We start from the raw sequence: 18,813 nt of genomic DNA, 5'->3' as shown, positions 1-18,813 counted from the left end.
GCTTGTATGAGGAAACGTTATAGTGACTAAGTAAACAAAGGAAAATATTTCCCACAACACTTAATTTCCTTCAAGAGTTAATTTTGATGTGAATGCTTGCAGTATATTAAAGTAAATTATATCTAATTATGAAGCACATATTTAAATGCAATATAAAAAGAAGGAGGTCGTAACAAAGGTCAGGTATTCTAAAAGTAGTTCAGTTTAAAGAATTATGGCTTTTACCCTCTTAGAGGGCAAATGGAAGAATTTTCTCAACTACACATTGTGGCCAAGACAACCTTTGACAGACCAACATAGGCATATGACCTGTGGCACTGGGCCAAGGAGCACCTTAGGACCCATTTAATAGGCATCTTACAGTAGTGGTGGCAAGAAAATGAACAAACCAGTTCACTCCAAGTCATGTATATTATGTCCAGACTGCCCCTGGATGTGTCCTTGTGTTCACATCCATGCTCACTCTGGCTAACTGAAGGCCAGATTAAAATTCATACCTGTATGTGTATGCACAGAGGAAAAGGAAGACAGAGAGAGCAAATAAATACCAGATACATAGCATAGCATAATGGGTGAAAAAAAAAAATTAAAAAGAAATGCTGATTTTATTATTCACAAAGTGTGTGCTTGAATAGCTGGCTTTCAGTAGTACTTAATATAGAAAGTATTTTAATATTCTACAACTTAGAAAAAGAATGAGATTTTGATAATAAAACATTAAAGTGTGTTTAGAAGAATAACTCTGAGCAGAACACGGTACCTTATTTTCTAGAGAAAACAAAATTTCCTTTTACATCTTCTGGTTACAGTCACTCACCTTTTCAGTAGAAAACTGTGCCCTTGTGGACTCACCAACCTCACCTATATGCCACTAAAGCCCATGTGTTACCAGAAGAAATAAGAAGAAAGAATCAAAACAGTGTGTATGCGCATACATTTTGCACAGTATTATTACATTTGCACCTTCTCACAACATCTTCACCAGCCTCTGCTGACCATTAATATTATAGTTACTACATACATATCATATAGTTTTATTACACAGAGGTTACACACCTCTATGTAACATTTGTACAACTTTTGTACCTAAATGTAAGAAAAGAATGAAGAAACTTTTTTCAGCCCCATGGTTTATCTGCTGCTGTTCTATTTATTTCTAGTTTTCTCTTCTTTTTAGATCTACTATTTTCTAATAGTTATCTCCATCATGATGTCTCATATGCTATTTCATTATTTTGTTTTGTGATGCGTGACTGTTATTGTACCCCTGTAAATGTAAACCCTGCTCTCACCTATTCTGAGATTTTATGTCATAGCTCTTTTGTATCTTTATCCCTTGTCCCAACAGCAGTTGTTTTTCCATTTTGAAGTCTCAGCACAAATACTTAGCTCACAGAATGCTGCTTCTGAAATACTTGATACAGGCAGTCCATGACCATATCTTCTATTTTTGATTTCTTTCCCAAAAGTTCTCATAGCCATTTCAATGACTACTGGTGTAATGAACTACTAGAAATGGACTCACTGAGTATGCAAATCATCGAGAAAGGCTCCAGGCCTACCTTGTGCTGCTGAAGACCATGCACACTCAAAGTGGTCTTCTAGATAAGTCTGTGCATTACTGATCACACTTTCTGCTTGGTGCCAGGGAAAACCACTGTGGATATAAATTTACTTAAAAATAGCCAGACAGTGCGGTTCTTGTCCCACTCTGCAATGCGCTTATATATGTTAAAGCCTCTAGCCTTTAAAGATTCAACTTCATGTTCCAATCAGAGCTGGCCGTGAGTGTGATTTTTTTCAACTTCTGCAAGTATATAATTTTGATTGCTTACAGTTATCTGAAAAAAAAAAATTGGTCATCTTCATAAATCACTTGATTTCTGTTACTGAAAAATAATTATTTACTTAAACACCAAGTCAATCTTGCCCTCAGAGTTTCTACATCAGCTCTATCTCTGAATTTACCAACTTGAGACCACAGTCCTTCACCTTTTCTACATCTCTTTCTCTGAGCCCAGTGCTATACCTCTTTTGCTCCTACCTCCTCCATAGGTGTCTCTTCTCCCTAAGAATTACTATCCTTTCACATTTTTCTGTTCTTCCTTTTCTGCTAAACAGCTGAATAACTCCAGAGTGGCAGAACTGCCCTGATACTCTCCATTCTCTATCCCATAACTCTTTAATTTATGCTTGGTGTTAGTAGGGTACATCTGTTTAATTTTGTTGCTTACTGTAAATTTACTTTATGTAAATCACACTTGCAGCCCTTGTATTCCTAAAATCTTTCATGGAGAGATAGAGTTGCTAAAATGAAATATAAGACATTTCTCTTAATCAAGATAATTTGATGCTATACCTTCCTCATTCACAACTGAATTAAAACCTCAATGCAGCTATATTACTACAGGTTATTTTTTTTTTTAAACCAAATATCAGTGACATTTGGTTTTTAATTCATGCAATTTTACCAAGAGTATAAGACATGGTAACTCTATGTACCCTGTTTTACTTTGATTCTTTAGACTGATGTGTGATTTTCTATAAATATTTTCTTCTGAAGTTTCACATGTGTAGGAAGTTCTGACAGCATTTAAAACCTTAATTATTCAGTAGATTATTCATTAGCTTAAAATTATTTTTAGTACCTTAAAAAAGAGCATATTCAAAAAAATGTATTTTAATCAATATTAATCTCTATCTTAATCAGCAAGGATTCTGTTGATTTGTACTTCTGAAGTCCACAGAAAACTTGTCTTTATACTGCTGGCTACCACATGTGATGTGGATCAGACTCAGTATTAGGTGAAAATTTCATTTTCTCTGAGATTAGGGTGCCTTCTATAGATTTGTCCCCCATAAAGTTGTAAACATTTTGGGTTGGGGTTTTTTGTTTGTTTTGGCTTTTTGTTCAAAGAATCTTTTATTATTTCACTTGTGGAATGAAAGAGATATATTCATACATGCCTTTAAATTGAGAAAACGTCAAAATTTAGGCATTGCAGTACAGGATGATATATGAGTTCTCTCAATTGATGCGATAACAGAACTATCATGGAAGTTTGAATAGGATGTTGTGTCTCTTTTCCTAGTTAGCACAGGATCTTTTACCTGCAATAGCCAGGACTAAAATAATAAAAAGCCTAGCTTTGACACCAAAATCCTTACTATGTCTGGTGCGAAAAAGAAACCAGAAACATACCTGTCTGTTCTTTTGCAGAGAGCAGTGACAAATCTACTGCTGTGGCAAATCTATGGCTGTAATATTTATTTAGAGGGTATAAGAAGGGAAGAACCATGGAATCACACTGAAATTACTAATTCATCACCCCATATTTTGTAATTAAATTAATTGCCAAAGTGAGTATAATAATATTTCCAAATAAATTATGTTACTCACTGCTTGGATTTCACAGTGCAAAAGGATTAAAATCAAATGGGGCACTCAAAAGATAAAACCCCTTTCAAATTGTGAAGTTATTTTGTTTGTTTTGGGTTGTTTATTTGTTTTGTAATATTGTTAGATATATTCACTCTGAACATCTTCAAGTGTTTGGCATTTTAGGTCAGTGTTAGGAACATATAATACCTTGAGTACATATTCTCCCACTAAAACACTTTTGAAATTATTTCAGGTTTTTAGGTGGACAAAAATAAATTTAATTGCATTGTTGAAACCCTAAACCACCAGTAGCAGAATTATTTTTAGTATCATGTGCATGCTTGCTTTATCTAGAAAATAAATATCCTTTCATTAATATAATCTACATAGTCAAGAGTGGGACCTGCCCTTTCCCTTTTTCATACTTGTGAGCAGAATTTAAAAAACGAGCAAGTGTTTTGTAAATGGTTTTAGAACATGGCAGTTTAGTATGCATTTTGGGACTGAACTCAAAAGCACTGCACCATAAACTGAACTTAGACAACAGGATCAATTAGCCTTGCTGCGGTGGGAAAAGACTGCAATTTTTATGCCAGAGGCCATATTGCTAAATTGCTAGTCTGTTAAACAGAAGATGGACAAGGGCTGATGCCAAGGCTGTGGGGAAGTGTCACACCTCAAATGGTTTGCATCCTCATGTCATCAGTTTGCTTGGAGGCATGGGGTGCATTACTAGATCGCATCTTTCAGTATATGCCTGCAAAAGGAATCCATCTCACCTGCTCCAAGATCGCTTGCAACGCACAACAAAGTTCAGTTTGTGAGGAAAGTTTAATAAATGGGGATTGGCATATTTCCTTTAACAGTACATTCCTGAATCAAACAAAAGTACTAATGTAAACACAGCTTGGCAGTCTAGCATTGTGTCTTTGTCCTGTGCACTATTTTCCGATCCTTTATTCTCAGTATTATGGATTTTCTGGTTATTCTCCTGGTTTCTGGTTTATACTTTTTTTGAGTTCAGTGGATCCAGCCTCAAACCATTTCCTGGCTCCTCCTCATGTGTCCTTGGTTAACAGCCACAATTCTTCAGCAGCTCCTGCCATCCTTTTGACTCGCCTTTGTCCATTCTGCATAACTTGATTTTACTCACATTTCTGTAACCTCATTTTTTACAGATTCATGGGATTTCTTCTTTTTTTCTGAGGAACAACTGAGGTCTACATTCTGCAAAAGAATTTTTGCAGGTAAGAAGTTATTTTCACCAAGTGAGTTTAAATAGACAAGTTATCTTCTCATCTTTCCCTCGGTTGCATTTGTGTGTGGATCTTCAAAGCAAAAGCTTATGTAAATGCATGAAAAAATTACAATACAAAATACTTGTAAAACATTAATTTTTTTTTTTTTTTTTGTATTCTATGAATTGTAAATAATTGAAAATAGCTTTTATAATCTGACTCTGAAAACTGGCAGTCAGGAAGCATATAATAAGCATATATATATGTAATAAATAGAACTTCATATATAGATGGATGTAGAAATACATCCCAAACATCTAAATATGTAGACTTCTAGACTCAAATGTTAGCAGAAGTTCCTAAAAAGGTTATATATTTTCACACCAATCATCATATTGCTTATTAAAACAATTGAGATGTTATATCTACCAAAAACCTTATTTCCCCAAATAATGTATGCTACAAAATTATATTGCTATCATATTTTTTTAACATTTCAAGGCTTAATGAAGAAACTGCTCTGAAAACAACTGCTAAATTTCTAATCACTTACAGTCAGAATTGCAGATTTGGACAATTGTAAAAAGCTGTATGCTCAAACACACAGTCTCTTTCAGGCAATCATTGAGATAACCGAAAAGTATTAATTTTCCCATTGTAAATAACTCTATTTTTAAGGAAAGCAAGATGACAGTAGAACTCTACAAGTTCATAGTGCATAAACTCCAAAACTATTCAGAAAATCATAAACCCAAATAATTCCAGGTGACAAACAAAGCTGAGATCAGATCTTGAATTCTAAATGAAGAATTATAATCAGTTTAGTACAAACACACACATCTGTGCAACAATAAAAAGTGTTTATCTATTCCTCCAGCATTGCCTATACTCTCCAAATTATTTGTTACATGCAAGATTCACAAGAATTTTTGGAAATTGCTGAAGTGCTTCTATATCACCATGATCTTACTAACAGGAATTATCTTCATTTCTGTTTTGTGGTTGGTGTTATTTCTCACATGGTACATATTGAATAGACTTCTCTGTTTCTGACTGGCCAGCTATCAATAAACTACTGAGTGCCAAGGAAGTTTGTAAACCTGCTCTACAGAGATCAGTGCAGTCACTGACATGTTACCACCACCCTGAGGGGCAATGTTTGTTTTCAATCTATGTTAGTCCCTAGTTACTTGGCAGCCTCCTAGAAGAAGAAACAGTTATTCTGAAGAAAACCCTTCATTACATGTAAGATCTGGATGGAGGTTAGCAGCAGGAGCTGAAGAGGACCAGGTTCCTAACAGAAACCTGGTCTCAGCTGTCCAAAGTTCCAACAACTTATGTCTTAATTTTAATTTTTGCTATGTGCTGCAGGTCTAAGAGCTCCTAGCAGCTGTTACATGTGTCCTTGGTATACCTTACCTCACATTCTAAAAACACAGCAACAAAAGGTAAATAAATTCATACTTGCTATTTATTGAAACAGCAATTTATGGAGCTGTTGCAAATGGAATTCCACTTTCTACCTTTGTGTATATACACATGATGATTTATTCTCAGGTCTCCACCAGAAATCTCTGTTGCGTCTGATTTGGAGGCATAGTAAAACATCTGCAGTCAGATGAGAGGATTACACAATGCTGGGTATTACTTCTCTCACACATACTGGAGCTTTAGTTTTGATAATTAATTTTTTATTTGATTAATTTTTAATCACATCCTTACTGATTTTCTGCTATATTAAAGGTGCAGTATTCACAGTCTGGGAAGCAGCATAGATATTTTTTAATGAAGCCATTATAATGGGTGCAAAAGACTTTCAAGTCTCACGAATCAACTCAGCAGCTGATTGTTGCCCATCTCCAGAAACTCCCTCACAAACCACTGCTCCTTGAGTGCCTCCATTGCTTTTTCCCTGGTCAACTGAAAACTGAGTAAGGTGTTTGGCTGGCCCTTCTCTGAGTACTGGGGTAAATTATCTGCACATCACTTTTCATCTCTTAACTCTTTCTGATAGTCCTTCACCAAGAAGAGAAAAAAGAAAAACTGATAATAAGTAAACTGTTCATATTTCTTCTTTCACAGTCCCAGTGTCAGCTTAGAGGGACCTCTAACATGTCAGTTATTGGAGATTTTTGAGGGCTCAAGGGCCAGTGGTTAGTGGAAAAGAGTATATTCCAGGGACATTTTCTCCATGGACCCTCACCTGGGAAAATGAAGAAAAAAGCAGATTTGAAACATAATCCCTCTGTTGGGCCCACATACGGGGTGATTATCAGGCAGGACGTTCGTCTGGCTTGTACTGTCATTCTTCCCTGTTTTATGAGTCTGGCACTTTATCTTAACGTCATTCCCTGAGAAATGTGCACATTTCACTTTGCTGTGTTATCTACAATGGCAGCATTGTCTTCTGGTTAAAGTAGGGCATCTTGGGATCTAATTTTATATTTCTCAATACCCAGATAAGCACTGTAGATTATGTTCTGCATATCTAAATCCATATGGTATTCCATTATGACACAAAATCTCTGTTCAAAATTCCATTATAGTCTCATTTTCTGTAATGATGTAATTTGACTAGTACCTGTAAAAATCTATCCATTGAGATAATTTTCATTTTTTCTGTTCAGAAAAGCACACAGAAGCAATCCATCACATTATTTTAAGGTCATTTCATATCATATAGTATCATATTTCTTCCTGTCAAATTCATTTAGAAACAATTTGCATTTGATTCCTATTTATTTCAAAACATACTTCCTGCAGTTTCTTTGCTGCTGCTGGTAGGTATTTTGAAAGCAGAAACCCTATTAAAAATACTTTTGCAATACCATCTTCATTTCCTGAAATCTTCAAATTCTAGTCTTGTTTCTGAAGTGAGATATCCATTGACTAAACTGTACAAAGCACTCATGCAGCTCAACCTGCAAATTGTTGCCATACAAAATAATCATTAGTGTATTTTCTCTGAATTTTACCTTGGGTCTTGCTCAACTTTGACATGGTGTAATGCAATTTTGATGCATGAAAATGTTAATTGTATTTATTTTCCTTCATATGTGAAACAAGTCCCCACCAAGTGGAAGACAGTATATCACGAATTCTTGTCATACAAGGCTGACTGTGCCAGCCCTCTGTTAGTTTGCACTGATGGTAGAATCAGGAAACATAATAGCTTAGAAAGGTTTTAATGTTTTGGTGGAACAATGTAATTAGGTATATCTAAACAAGAATTACGAACAACGTAGAGTTTGAGAAATCTTGCTGTGGAATAGAATGACATACTAACTTAATTTACCTTTGATTAAAGATCAGTGTAGTAAAGAAACAAATGGCAGCAGTGAATAATAACAATAATAAAAACTGCAGGGTAACGGGAGAGGTGGCTGCAAGCTGGCACTTCCCACTAAGACATACACTGAGTCAAAGCAAAGCTGTTAGGCTGGCGCAAAATGCAGTCACAGACATCGATGCATTTCAAGGATGAGGAAAACTGTCATGTAAATACCCCTTCAATAGAAGTTCATAAACACTTAAAGCAGTAAGCAAAGTCTCAGATGAAAATGCTCTCTCACAGTCATATAGAACAGAATGGAGCAAGTCTGAAAACAAACTTAAATGTTGTGACAGAAAAAAACCACACATGAAAACTTATCTGCATCTCTTTGAATGTATGTAAAAAGGGATAAAAGATATGACAGGACATGAAATGAGTGAGGGCTTTGAGTTAGGTACAGCAAAAAGCAAGATATAGGCCAAAATCTTGGAAAAAAGTGGTCTCTATAAATGCAGTATTTTAAAAATAAAACACAGATAAAACTCTCTTCTGTTTTTGTGCCACATCTTTGGCTCTTTGAGAGAAATACAACTGTGCTGCATAGTCTAAGTCAAAGCCAATGTATGTCAGTCCTTTGTCTAGCTTTTCCCTTTCACTTAAACTTGGAGCTCTTGGAATGGGACTACTTTGAATCACCCAGATAACTTAGAAGCCCTGATAAAAGGCACTAGAGGAAGAACAGTTTATGCTTTCAACACTTGAGGATTTTTATGTAGAAGAGAAAACAAAAAGAGATTATCTATTTCCTTCCTCATTTATGTATGCGGATATTCCAGAAAGTACTGTCTGAAAAGGTTTTGTTATTTTATGTAGAGAAGGGGTGGAAAATGAAGTTCAGAAAATGTAGATATTGCAAAAAAATTTGTAAACTTTCCCCTGATAACAGTGGAATGTACCTTCTTTATTAGATGCTTATTTTACATTTGGATTGTTGAGATATTACTGCATATTGTCTTTAATTACTAGTGTGTATTTGGCGAGCTACAGTTTACTTGGTTTATGACAAAACTCCTCTGGTTTGGACTTTGTGACTGGATTGTGTCTAAATCTGAGTGATCTGAATTTCTTTACATCGGTAAAAATTGGATGAAATAATTTGGGTAGGCTACAAAAGACTAAGAAAGCATAATTTCCTTAAAACATAACTTAACTTTTAGAAGACACAGTGAGAAGCTTAGTGCCCACTGTGGTACACCAAAGAAAATGGCTTGAATCAAATCTTCATCTGAAAGTAAAATATTTATTATGCTATAGCTCAAAAAAGATGTTTAGACATTTCCAAAACCCTTCTTTATTTTTAATTTAATTTAATTTAATTTAATATCTTACTTTCCAGGCTAATTTGATGGGTTGAGAAGTTTTAAAAATATTATGATATTAAATTTACAATATCATAATTTCTAGTGGGAAAAAAATCCCAGTTTTCATCAGCTGCTAATGGCCTCTGGAGACATTTAGGCTGATGAGGTTTGTGATTCCAAAAAACTGTAGATGAAAATATGAGAAATAGTTGACAATAATTAAATAATACAACTGTAAAATCACAAATCTGAGACAAGCACATAATTGCCATGGTATTATTATTTCATATGATTTTTATGTGATATTAAATACCATTAAATTGTAATACTCTTAGCAAAGCCAAAATAGGAACATACTAATCTGCATATTTATATTTCAGGCAGTAAAGGAATAAAATTACACAGTATTAAGTTAGCATGAACAAAGTTCTGAAGATGCTATCTTTTTTAAATGTGAAACTGATTAGCTGAAAATAAGAAAATTTATTGAGTTCACCTAGAAATTTAAGGGGAATAATTCACAGAAATGACACAATTGTAACCCCTTTCGGTGTGTATGATTTATCTCAGAGCAAGATGTGGAAATTTGAAGTGTACCTGTAATTAAACATATTTGCTGAAAAACTCAAAATCTGCACTTTATTTGCAAAAGCTTTATACACAAGTTCAATATTCAAAATTCAAGCTGCTTAATTAGGTCAGTAGGTGCATGTTTCTATCACAGAAGCTTGATTCTTCATATCAAAATTTTGATATGACTAATTAAGATTTTGATTTTTGCAAATACTCTTCACTAATATGCTCAAAATTAATCAAACATTATTGTTAGTACCTCTATTCAGCAGAATAGTTACAGAAAGAAAACATACCCAGTTCAAATTACTAAAGTGTCTACATACCTTTCCAGTGAAAGGAAACCTGGTTAATAAACAGAATCTGATTTAATAAAAGAACAAATTATTTGCTTTCTCAGCCTTTGAGGGAAGAATGATATTAACATCCTTGCAATATATGTAAATACCTTAAATGCATATGTGTAACATATGTTGCTACTTTTACATTTTTTTTCTAACAAAATCCATTGTTTATCTAAACTTAAAATATAAAAATGAAGCAGTGACTTGCAGAGCTTGACATATTAGATTTATCTGCATTATTTTGATCCCTAACTTGGAAGATATATTTTTCTATTTTTCGGAAGCTGAGCTATACACTAATATGGGAAACTGCTTACCCAAGCTTTTTTTTCAGCACCTCAGGAAATACTAAAAAAACAATTAAAACATTACTTCAATGGGAATTGCAGTGTATACATGTAATAACTATATGGAGCTTATTTTTTTAAAGCTTCATTGTCTGAGTTGCTTTCCTTTTACTGGCAGGCTTATAGAACTACAGAAGCCATGGAAACTCAATGCTAACTTAAAAGTGCAACCTCTGTTACTTTAATATTTTTGTACTGAGTATCAAGGCATTGTTTACAGTAGATAATGAAATAGAGATGGGGCAGAAAACACACCTCTGAAACACTTTCTACACAAAAGGATGAACACGTAATTATTTGCACAAAGCATTAGAAAATACCGTGATATTTTATTATTAAAAATGCTGCTGAAAAGTTTATACATATGTGTCCAGCCATATATATCTTCTATCATTACTTAAGGCAAAAAAAAACCAAAAAATTGCAAAACAATAACAGAAGAAACCATTGAACCCTGTGTGCCTCTTAAGGACAAGAATATAAGCCTGGGAAAGTACTTTAGTTTTTCTTTTACAGTTTCAAAGTATATTTTGATATCATTATTATAGAATTCTATGAAGACCCTATAAATCTGTTCCCTCTATAAATCATACATCAGTCCAGATGTATCAAATTATTAAATCAACTTGATTGTAATTACTTTTAAAAGCTAAAATCATTCACTTACAGGAACTTTTTTACCCAAATGTCACAAGCCTGACACAGTACTGTACATATTGCTAGCAGAAGACAATTGGAAGTACTAAACAAATACTGTAAGTCACATTACAAACATACCCAACTGATTATGATGCCAAGCATCATTACCTTTTTTTTTTAACTTTTTTTTTTTTCTTTTTTTTTAAACCTTTTTTTAAGAGTTATAAACTGCTGCATCTCACCTGCGGCATTACATAGCTGGTGGAAATGGCCTGGTATAGAGTCAGCATTAATATATTATGTGATGGATCAGTGAAAAAAACAAAACTATTTTCCATTTACTTTGGGGTTGCTGCTTCATCACATTCCAACCTGAGCTCCCAGGTCAGATTTATAGCACATTTTCTGTAGATAAAGGATTATATTAGCCACATGTTGCATTTTTATCATGTCATTAATTTTTTATTTCTTTTTTATTTCTTTCCTTCAGAATTTGCTTTACTGCCTGCTACAACAAAGAGTTGTGCAGATGAATAGACCTCAGTGAATAACCTTGTCTTTGATTTTATTTGTAGGGGGGACTATTTCAAGGTATTTTATTAGAAAACAAAAAGTGTGGAAAGCAAGAAGAGGTACAAGGCATCTTATGTTAATCATTATAGGACATATGATATTGATGCAGTTTAGCTGTGAATTAATAATAGAAAATACATCTGGGATAGCCACGTTCAAGTGCAGACCAATTTGTTCAAAGATCTTTGGTTACTATCTCTCTATGATGGAGTAACTTTCAAAGACAAAATATAAAGCAATCTTCATCTGCAAAAACTATTTTCTAACTATTCACATTCAAATCAGTTGTTTGAATCAAACTGCGAAGTTACTTTGATAGCTCTACTTGGCCCCTGTTTTTCTAGTGAAGGAAAGGCAGAAGGGAATAACCAGCTAATAATTTTGCCTTTCCTGAGAGTGATGCTCTCTGGGATTTTCAGTTTTATTCAAATGCAGAACAGCTGAGGATTTCTGTGCTTCTCCCTCCATAATGCTCACTGACTGTAGGACTGAGTGCAATGAATCAGCAAATAAGAATTTTCTGACAGGTATGCCCTCAAGCGCAAAACAAGATACTTGGCTGAGAAGTTCTTTACATACTCATCACTCTGAACAGTTTGAAAAACAGCCAGCCAACCAACCCTGCATTTCCCAACTCTCAAATTGTAGTTTTATTTTGTTTAGCAATGCTGAGGAGGTGCTTTCTCAGCTGAGATTCCACTGCATCTGCTGGTGAGTATAGAGCTAGTTTTCCTTGAAGAAGGCTGACCAAAACACAGGCTTTCACTGTTTTTGTCAGGGCACAAAACTCTTCCTAATGTATCACAATAACCAAGAATTACAAACTGGACTCCAAATATATATTATTGGATGTTTCTTGGTTCAGTTCAACAAGCTTAAAATAGTAATTCTTTTCTTTTGTATTTTTTCTCTTTGTTTTCCAATCCATTGCTGTGTTGGAATTTAACAAAGGCTAACACAAAATTAAATTATAGAAAAAATGTTTCAGAAAAGAACAACAATCTCCTATGAATACTTTAACATGCACTAGTGTAACCTGTAAGAGAAAATACGCAGGTCACACAGACAACTGTATCCTCTGCATGACACCATGGCCTCATATAAATGAAACATGTTAGAAAAAACTCATGGTCTTTGTTAACCACTAGTAATTAAGAAGAAATTCCTCCTTTGGTCTTGGAGGAAACAGAGGTCATATGACTAATGTATATACACATAGGTCACAATCGAATGCACAATCTTTCTAAAAGCTCTTTTCAAACTGAAAACATCAATAAAAGCTGCTTCTTCTTTTGTTTGTTTTTAAACTCACAGCTATGTACATTTTTACAAAGTTTCTTTAAATATAGTTCAGGCTGGCAAGTCATCTCTTTGCACAGAACTATACGTATTTTACTGCATAGTCAGTCCTCCTCTTTTTTTTTTTTATTTTTGTTTTTAATAATAAAATTCTATTTTCCCCCATCTGAATTACAGCTTCATATGCTGGGTAAAAGCCCATGGTGATGTCTTTGTTTTATCAATGGCCATGGTATGGCACATAAAGAATCTTTTTTATAACTTTATTTAGTTAAAAAAAACCAAAACAAAACACCTGTACAGTCACTGGCTCTGTGTTCCAGAAGACTCTGCTTTGCTTGTTAGACTTACAACATCATTTTAAATTACTTCTTCTGGCCTCAAATTTCAATCAAAGTGGCTGAGATCTTAAAGCAGTATTGTAACAGCAATGTACACTTTTCACATTTCACAGGGTTTGTAGTTGATCTTTAACATCAGTGAGTTTCTGTGGGAAGGATCAGTAAGAAAATAATGACTGTCCTTCTCTTTTACTTATTTTTACTTTAGATTTTGACAAGGTGTTCAATGGATGGTATATTACTTTTTCTTCATTTTTTTCTTTTTTTTTTTCTTTTTTCTTTCTTCCAAGTGGCTTGTGAGGGTAGATGGGGAAGGGCTGAGCTATACCCTAGTGGTTGAATGTCCATGGGGCAAATTTGTACTGTTTTGTCCTCCACTGAAGGTGTTGAAAGTATGCAAAGGCTGCATTCCTGTTAATGTATTTGGAATCATGGTTATGGTGTTGGGTGTCATTAACGGGATGTCATCTGGGGACCTTCTCAAAGTGAGCGTGTAGTCAGGCGGACAGGTGAGTCTCAGTGTGTCATGGGCCTGCAGCGATTCACACTCGTGGTCATGTTCTAGCTGCTTCATCTGCAAGGACATGATCTCTTCATTTTGTATGTGTGCTATGTCGTTGGTGGTGTTCCTCTGGGGGCTGGGGCGCCTGTGAGTCTCATGACGCCGCTTGTCCTTCTTGTAATATAATGCAGCAAAAGCTAAAATATTGAGGAACAGCAAGGAGGCCCCCACAGCAATGGTGACGCTCAGCTCTGTGGAGTAATCCCTTTTGTTTTCTATCAGAACTGTTGTATCCTCTGGAGCTGTTTTATGGGTGTCTTTCGAATGTTTGGGATTGTTGGCAGGTGTCATTGCTGGACGTTTGGTGGCTGGCCATAATTTCCCAGGAGAACGTCGGGTCACATACGGAAATGAGGTCATGTCAGGAGGGGGGACTTTAGTTGTTGTGGAAACATACTGAAATATTTCATTCAGGTTGTGAAGGTGTGGTACAAGCTCCAACCAGAAAGCAACCTTTGTTGCTCGATAGTGATCACGAACTCGGGGTTTCAGGCCAATATGTAAATAAAGTTGGTCTTTCGGATTGTATTTGGACCAGGCTACTTCTTCAAAGCGGTTGGGTTTTGTGTGGATGAACTTTGTGTCTTGTGGAACAGGCTGGTTTGGATCTCTAAAAAAAAATTAAAACAGACGACTGTCATTATTAACATTCCCACAAAAAACCTACAACAAAACAAAAGCAAACAAACACAAAACCCTCTAAATCTTACAGTTTATCCAATACCTACAGTACCTAAAGGCAGAAGCTAAAAACCCTCCCTAACTGAGTAACTGCTGTTAATAAATAATCAAAGGAAATTACTTACTGCGCAGAGCATTTCAGATACAATATTTTTTTTAACATGAAAAAAATGCAGAAATCATAGTGTTTCAGTTCCCAAAAGGTCATCTGAAGTTCTGTGATTCAGTATCATTCTCCAAGGAGTGTGTCTTAGAGACATACCATCTTAGAGAAGTACGAACTACCTCTTCCTGTAGTAAATGTGTAGGTTCAACCCTTCTCCAGACTTTGCGCTAACTTTCTCATTTAAGGTACCACTACTTCCACTGCTGTAAGTAGTAAATATGGGCATCTAAGGCCCATGGCAATATTGGAAGTCCTTATGAACACATAAAATTATACTAGCTGTGTATATTACAAGGAAAAAACCTCTTCAAAACCTGAAGTAGCAGGGCTAATACATGTACTTGGGAACCATTTCTGCTTGTTTTCCTTTATTGAGCTACTAGTCCTCTTGCATTTAAGTATCTACTAGGCGAAAAAAATCTTTGAACTACCTTTGGGTCACAAATCTTTCCATCATTTTCACTAGCAGATGACTATTTGAACGTTCTATGTGATCATTGCTATGAAGTACTGGGTTTGGTGGCCAAAGGACAATGGACCTTAACTGAGATGAGAAATATTTTAGCTGAGATCAACCACTTTTAAAGTACTTCAGTAGTAGTAAAATAAAAGTACTACACAAGTCAGAGATAATTTCAAAATTGGTAAGCCAAATATATTTTTTTCTTACAGGTTCAAAATGAAGACAACCCAATGCCACAAAGAGCATTTAGATGTAAATAACGTATGCATACGTATGCATATCCCTTATAATTTTAATAAAATTTAAATAAATAGCATGAAAAACTACAAAAAGCTAAAATTGGTAATACTACGTTTAATAGTATGTTGCACAGTAATTTGTATCGTCTTTTCTAGCAATGATTGCTTTCTGTGGCTTTGTGATGTATTATACTGAGAGTACATTATATATTTCCTCTGCATTACTCAGAACTTTCCATTCTCCTTTTTATTCATTCATATGCCTTGGTTTATTTCCTGTGAAAACAATTTTAATATTTTCCTTTTATCCAATATACAGTTATGTATATTCTGGGAATACTAAACCCCATCCCTACAGATTTTAAAGCATGTGGTTTTGTTTTTTTTTTTTCCCATTTCCAAAAGCCCATAAATCTAATAGCATACTTTAGCATTCCTTTGCTGTACATAAAGAGGTATTCCTTAGTTCTTAAATGAGACAAGTAATTTGACTTTAATAATTTTATGATTCCTGTATTCTTTTTTACCTGAAAGAAGGTATCTTACTCTCTATTGAGAGAACAGAATTTTTTTTCCATATAATTTTGGTATTTTGGCTTACTTATGCTCGTGATTTTAGTGTTTGGGGGGTTTGGGGGTGATTTAGTGTGCTGGCTTTTTTTTTTTTTAATATTTAAATAGATATCATCCTTCCCATTTCAATAAGATATAAAAAATACAAACTAAAGGTTCTGAAATGTTACCATTTCTTTTCTTTTCTTTCTCTTTCTTTCTTTTCTTTTTCTTTTCTTTCTTTCTTCTTTCTCCTTCCCCCTATCTCTCTCTTTCTCTCTTTCAACAGTTAGCCAAATTGTGTTAGTTCAGAAAAAAAACAGATAATTTATTCATAATTGTTAATCCCAGTTCAAATTAAAGAAGTAATATTCCCTTCCAAGCAGTACAGAAACAGTTGTATGCTGCTGCTTTGAGGGATTCTAACATGAACTGAAGAAGGAAATAAAGCTATTTCTTTTGTTATTAAAGAACAGACTGAAAGATCTAGAAAATCTAAACACAAAGATATTGATCCAGTTCAATATATCTGCTTTGAAAAAACTTAGAGGTTCAAAATATAAATTCTAAAGCAAATTAAAAATCAACAAGCTTATCTAAATGCAAAACATTTTTCTTCTCAGAAACTCAAAATACTGCAAGAGTTCTGGCACAAAATCTTGTGCCATCCCTCCTTGCTGCTCTGATTCACATCCCAAAAGACTCTTCCTTAAGTTAGCTCTTGTAAACAAGATGCAGTTGATACACTGTATAGGAGATGAAGAAGCCGATCACTCACTTTAAGAAGAAGCCAAGTTGGACACGCACTTTTAAAATTTTTAGTGGTCCTATAAAAATTATTATCATCATCGCTGATGATTATTTTAGTGAATAACATTTTTTAAAATTAGCATTCTCACAGTGGTCCCTTCCAAACTTACCGGTTTGTATCCTTTGATTCCCTTCCCCTACAAAAATCCTACCAAAAAAGTAAATATCAGCCTCCTTTTTCCTCTCTTCCATTCTCTACTTCCATCTGTCATTTTTAACTGTATTTATTGGGAGCAGCCAATTATGCCACCACCTCCTCCAAACAAAAGAGAGAAAATAACATTACATGAGCCTGGGCTTGTATTTGAATATTTGTTTACATGGCTCTGTGTGGGCATGAAGTTGTCTATTGAAACAAGAAACAGAGAAAAATCAGCCGTTCCTACAGACAAGTAATTTCTTTGCTGAGGATATCAGAGCTCTGCCATTGAAATCAACTCTAGGGTTGATCACTTAAAAATCAATAAAATTGTCTGAATAGTCTCTCTGAATTTGGAAGATAGATATTTAAAGTATGTTGGGTTTTTTTACAAGAGAAACTAAGTCCAGTCCTAAAAAAGAATCTAATAATGGCCTTGGATCTTGATTTTATAGACTAATGATCATTTGCCAAAAATATTCAGTAGATACAAACAAGAGCATTTTTCCTTTCCTTGGTCATTCTGCTATGTACACTGCAGAAAATTCATGAAGTTACAACTAACTTATGACTTGTTTTTTCCTGGAGTAGTTAGGCAGCTTATCCTACTATAAGCCATTTTCGAGTTTTATTGGTAGGCATAAAACATAGATGTAGAGACAATCATTTCTCCTATCGAATAATCTGTTCAACAAAATTATTGATCTGTTACTTTTATTTCAACTTTTCTCTTGCCTTTTTAAGACTCTCACAATTCCTTTGTGTTTCTAGATGTTCTTGAGGCTGAAGTGTGTAATTTAATAACAAAGACTGCCAGGAAACCTTCTTTTAAAAATCCACTGCAATAAGGATGATAACAGTATAATCTGAACATATTTCGAGTGCTGTGCTTATTACAGTATTGGCTGTCATAGGGAGGAGATTTCTTGTTTCCCCATTTGTCAGTTAGTAGGGAGGCTTATTCTTTTCTTCATCCAACTACTATAACAAGACTGATTATTATTGTTATTTATTTTGCTATCTCATTATTTATTTTACCACCTTTAGAATTCAGATAGCTTATCCATCAAAAAATGTCTCCACCATGAAATGCCTGAATTATTTTTCCATATGACAGCAGAACATATCTTGTCTAAGGTATATTTTTATTAATGTGCAGAATAGTCCTATTTCACCTGTCACTTTTTTTCCTCTTACTTTCAGTCTGCACTAACTTTGCACAACTTAAGATGTTTTGTATATTGTCATTCAATTCACACCTCATGAGCTAGAGATGTAAAATCAAAACATCAGTTTTTTCTCAGGTGATATAAAGTAAATATGCCTGCAATGGATGTCAACTGAAGAGCAACACACACTTCTGTTCACAAGGTAGATTAATAGCTGACCTGGACAGTAAATGAAGGAACTGGGTCTTTCATAGCTGATTATATTTTCATGGGAAGAATAATGATTTAAGAAGTCTTCTCATATCCCAAATTCCTTATAAGATGGTGAAACATCATTTGTGTTCTAACTACTTCTGCTACAGCATTGACTATCACTCAGGACAATGGAACTGTTCCATTAATGCATTTGAAATGTTTTATATTTTGTGTTCTTCTTTATATTCACTGGAGAGCAAAATGTCTTCACAGTTACATAATCTTTGTCTCCAACACTCTGAAAGACCCCTAGATACTTTATTTTCTTTCAGTAGTACTCTTTTCTCTGTATGATAAAAAAAAAAATGGAAGAGAGAGAAAAACTGGCTTTTCTTCATTCTTCTGTTGATTCTTTACATGCTGTCACAATACTAATAATGCCAAAGCCGTTCCTGCTTGAAGGACT

At 34.5% G+C, this 18,813-nt stretch overlaps 1 protein-coding gene across 4 annotated transcripts in view; it reads right to left on the bottom strand.

Annotated features, from left to right (window-relative positions):
- Positions 1-9,877: 9,877 nt before the first annotated feature.
- Positions 9,878-18,813, bottom strand: part of NLGN4X (neuroligin 4 X-linked) — a 164,310-nt gene continuing 155,374 nt past the window's right edge. For 3 of the 4 annotated variants that reach the window (XM_053935272.1, XM_053935271.1, XM_053935273.1), the window contains one exon: positions 9,878-14,543. In XM_053935272.1, the coding sequence (XP_053791247.1) occupies positions 13,694-14,543 (850 nt within the window). In that variant the 3' untranslated portion in view covers positions 9,878-13,693. Of the gene's footprint in view, positions 14,544-15,257; positions 15,325-18,813 lie in introns of those variants that run through there. The other variant, XM_053935274.1, reaches the window with a different exon arrangement.

This window comes from Vidua chalybeata, chromosome 2 (assembly GCF_026979565.1).
Source record: "Vidua chalybeata isolate OUT-0048 chromosome 2, bVidCha1 merged haplotype, whole genome shotgun sequence".
NCBI lineage: Eukaryota > Metazoa > Chordata > Aves > Passeriformes > Viduidae > Vidua > Vidua chalybeata.
Note: the sequence above shows the minus strand (reverse complement) of the source record. Positions and strands in the feature narration are given on the sequence as shown.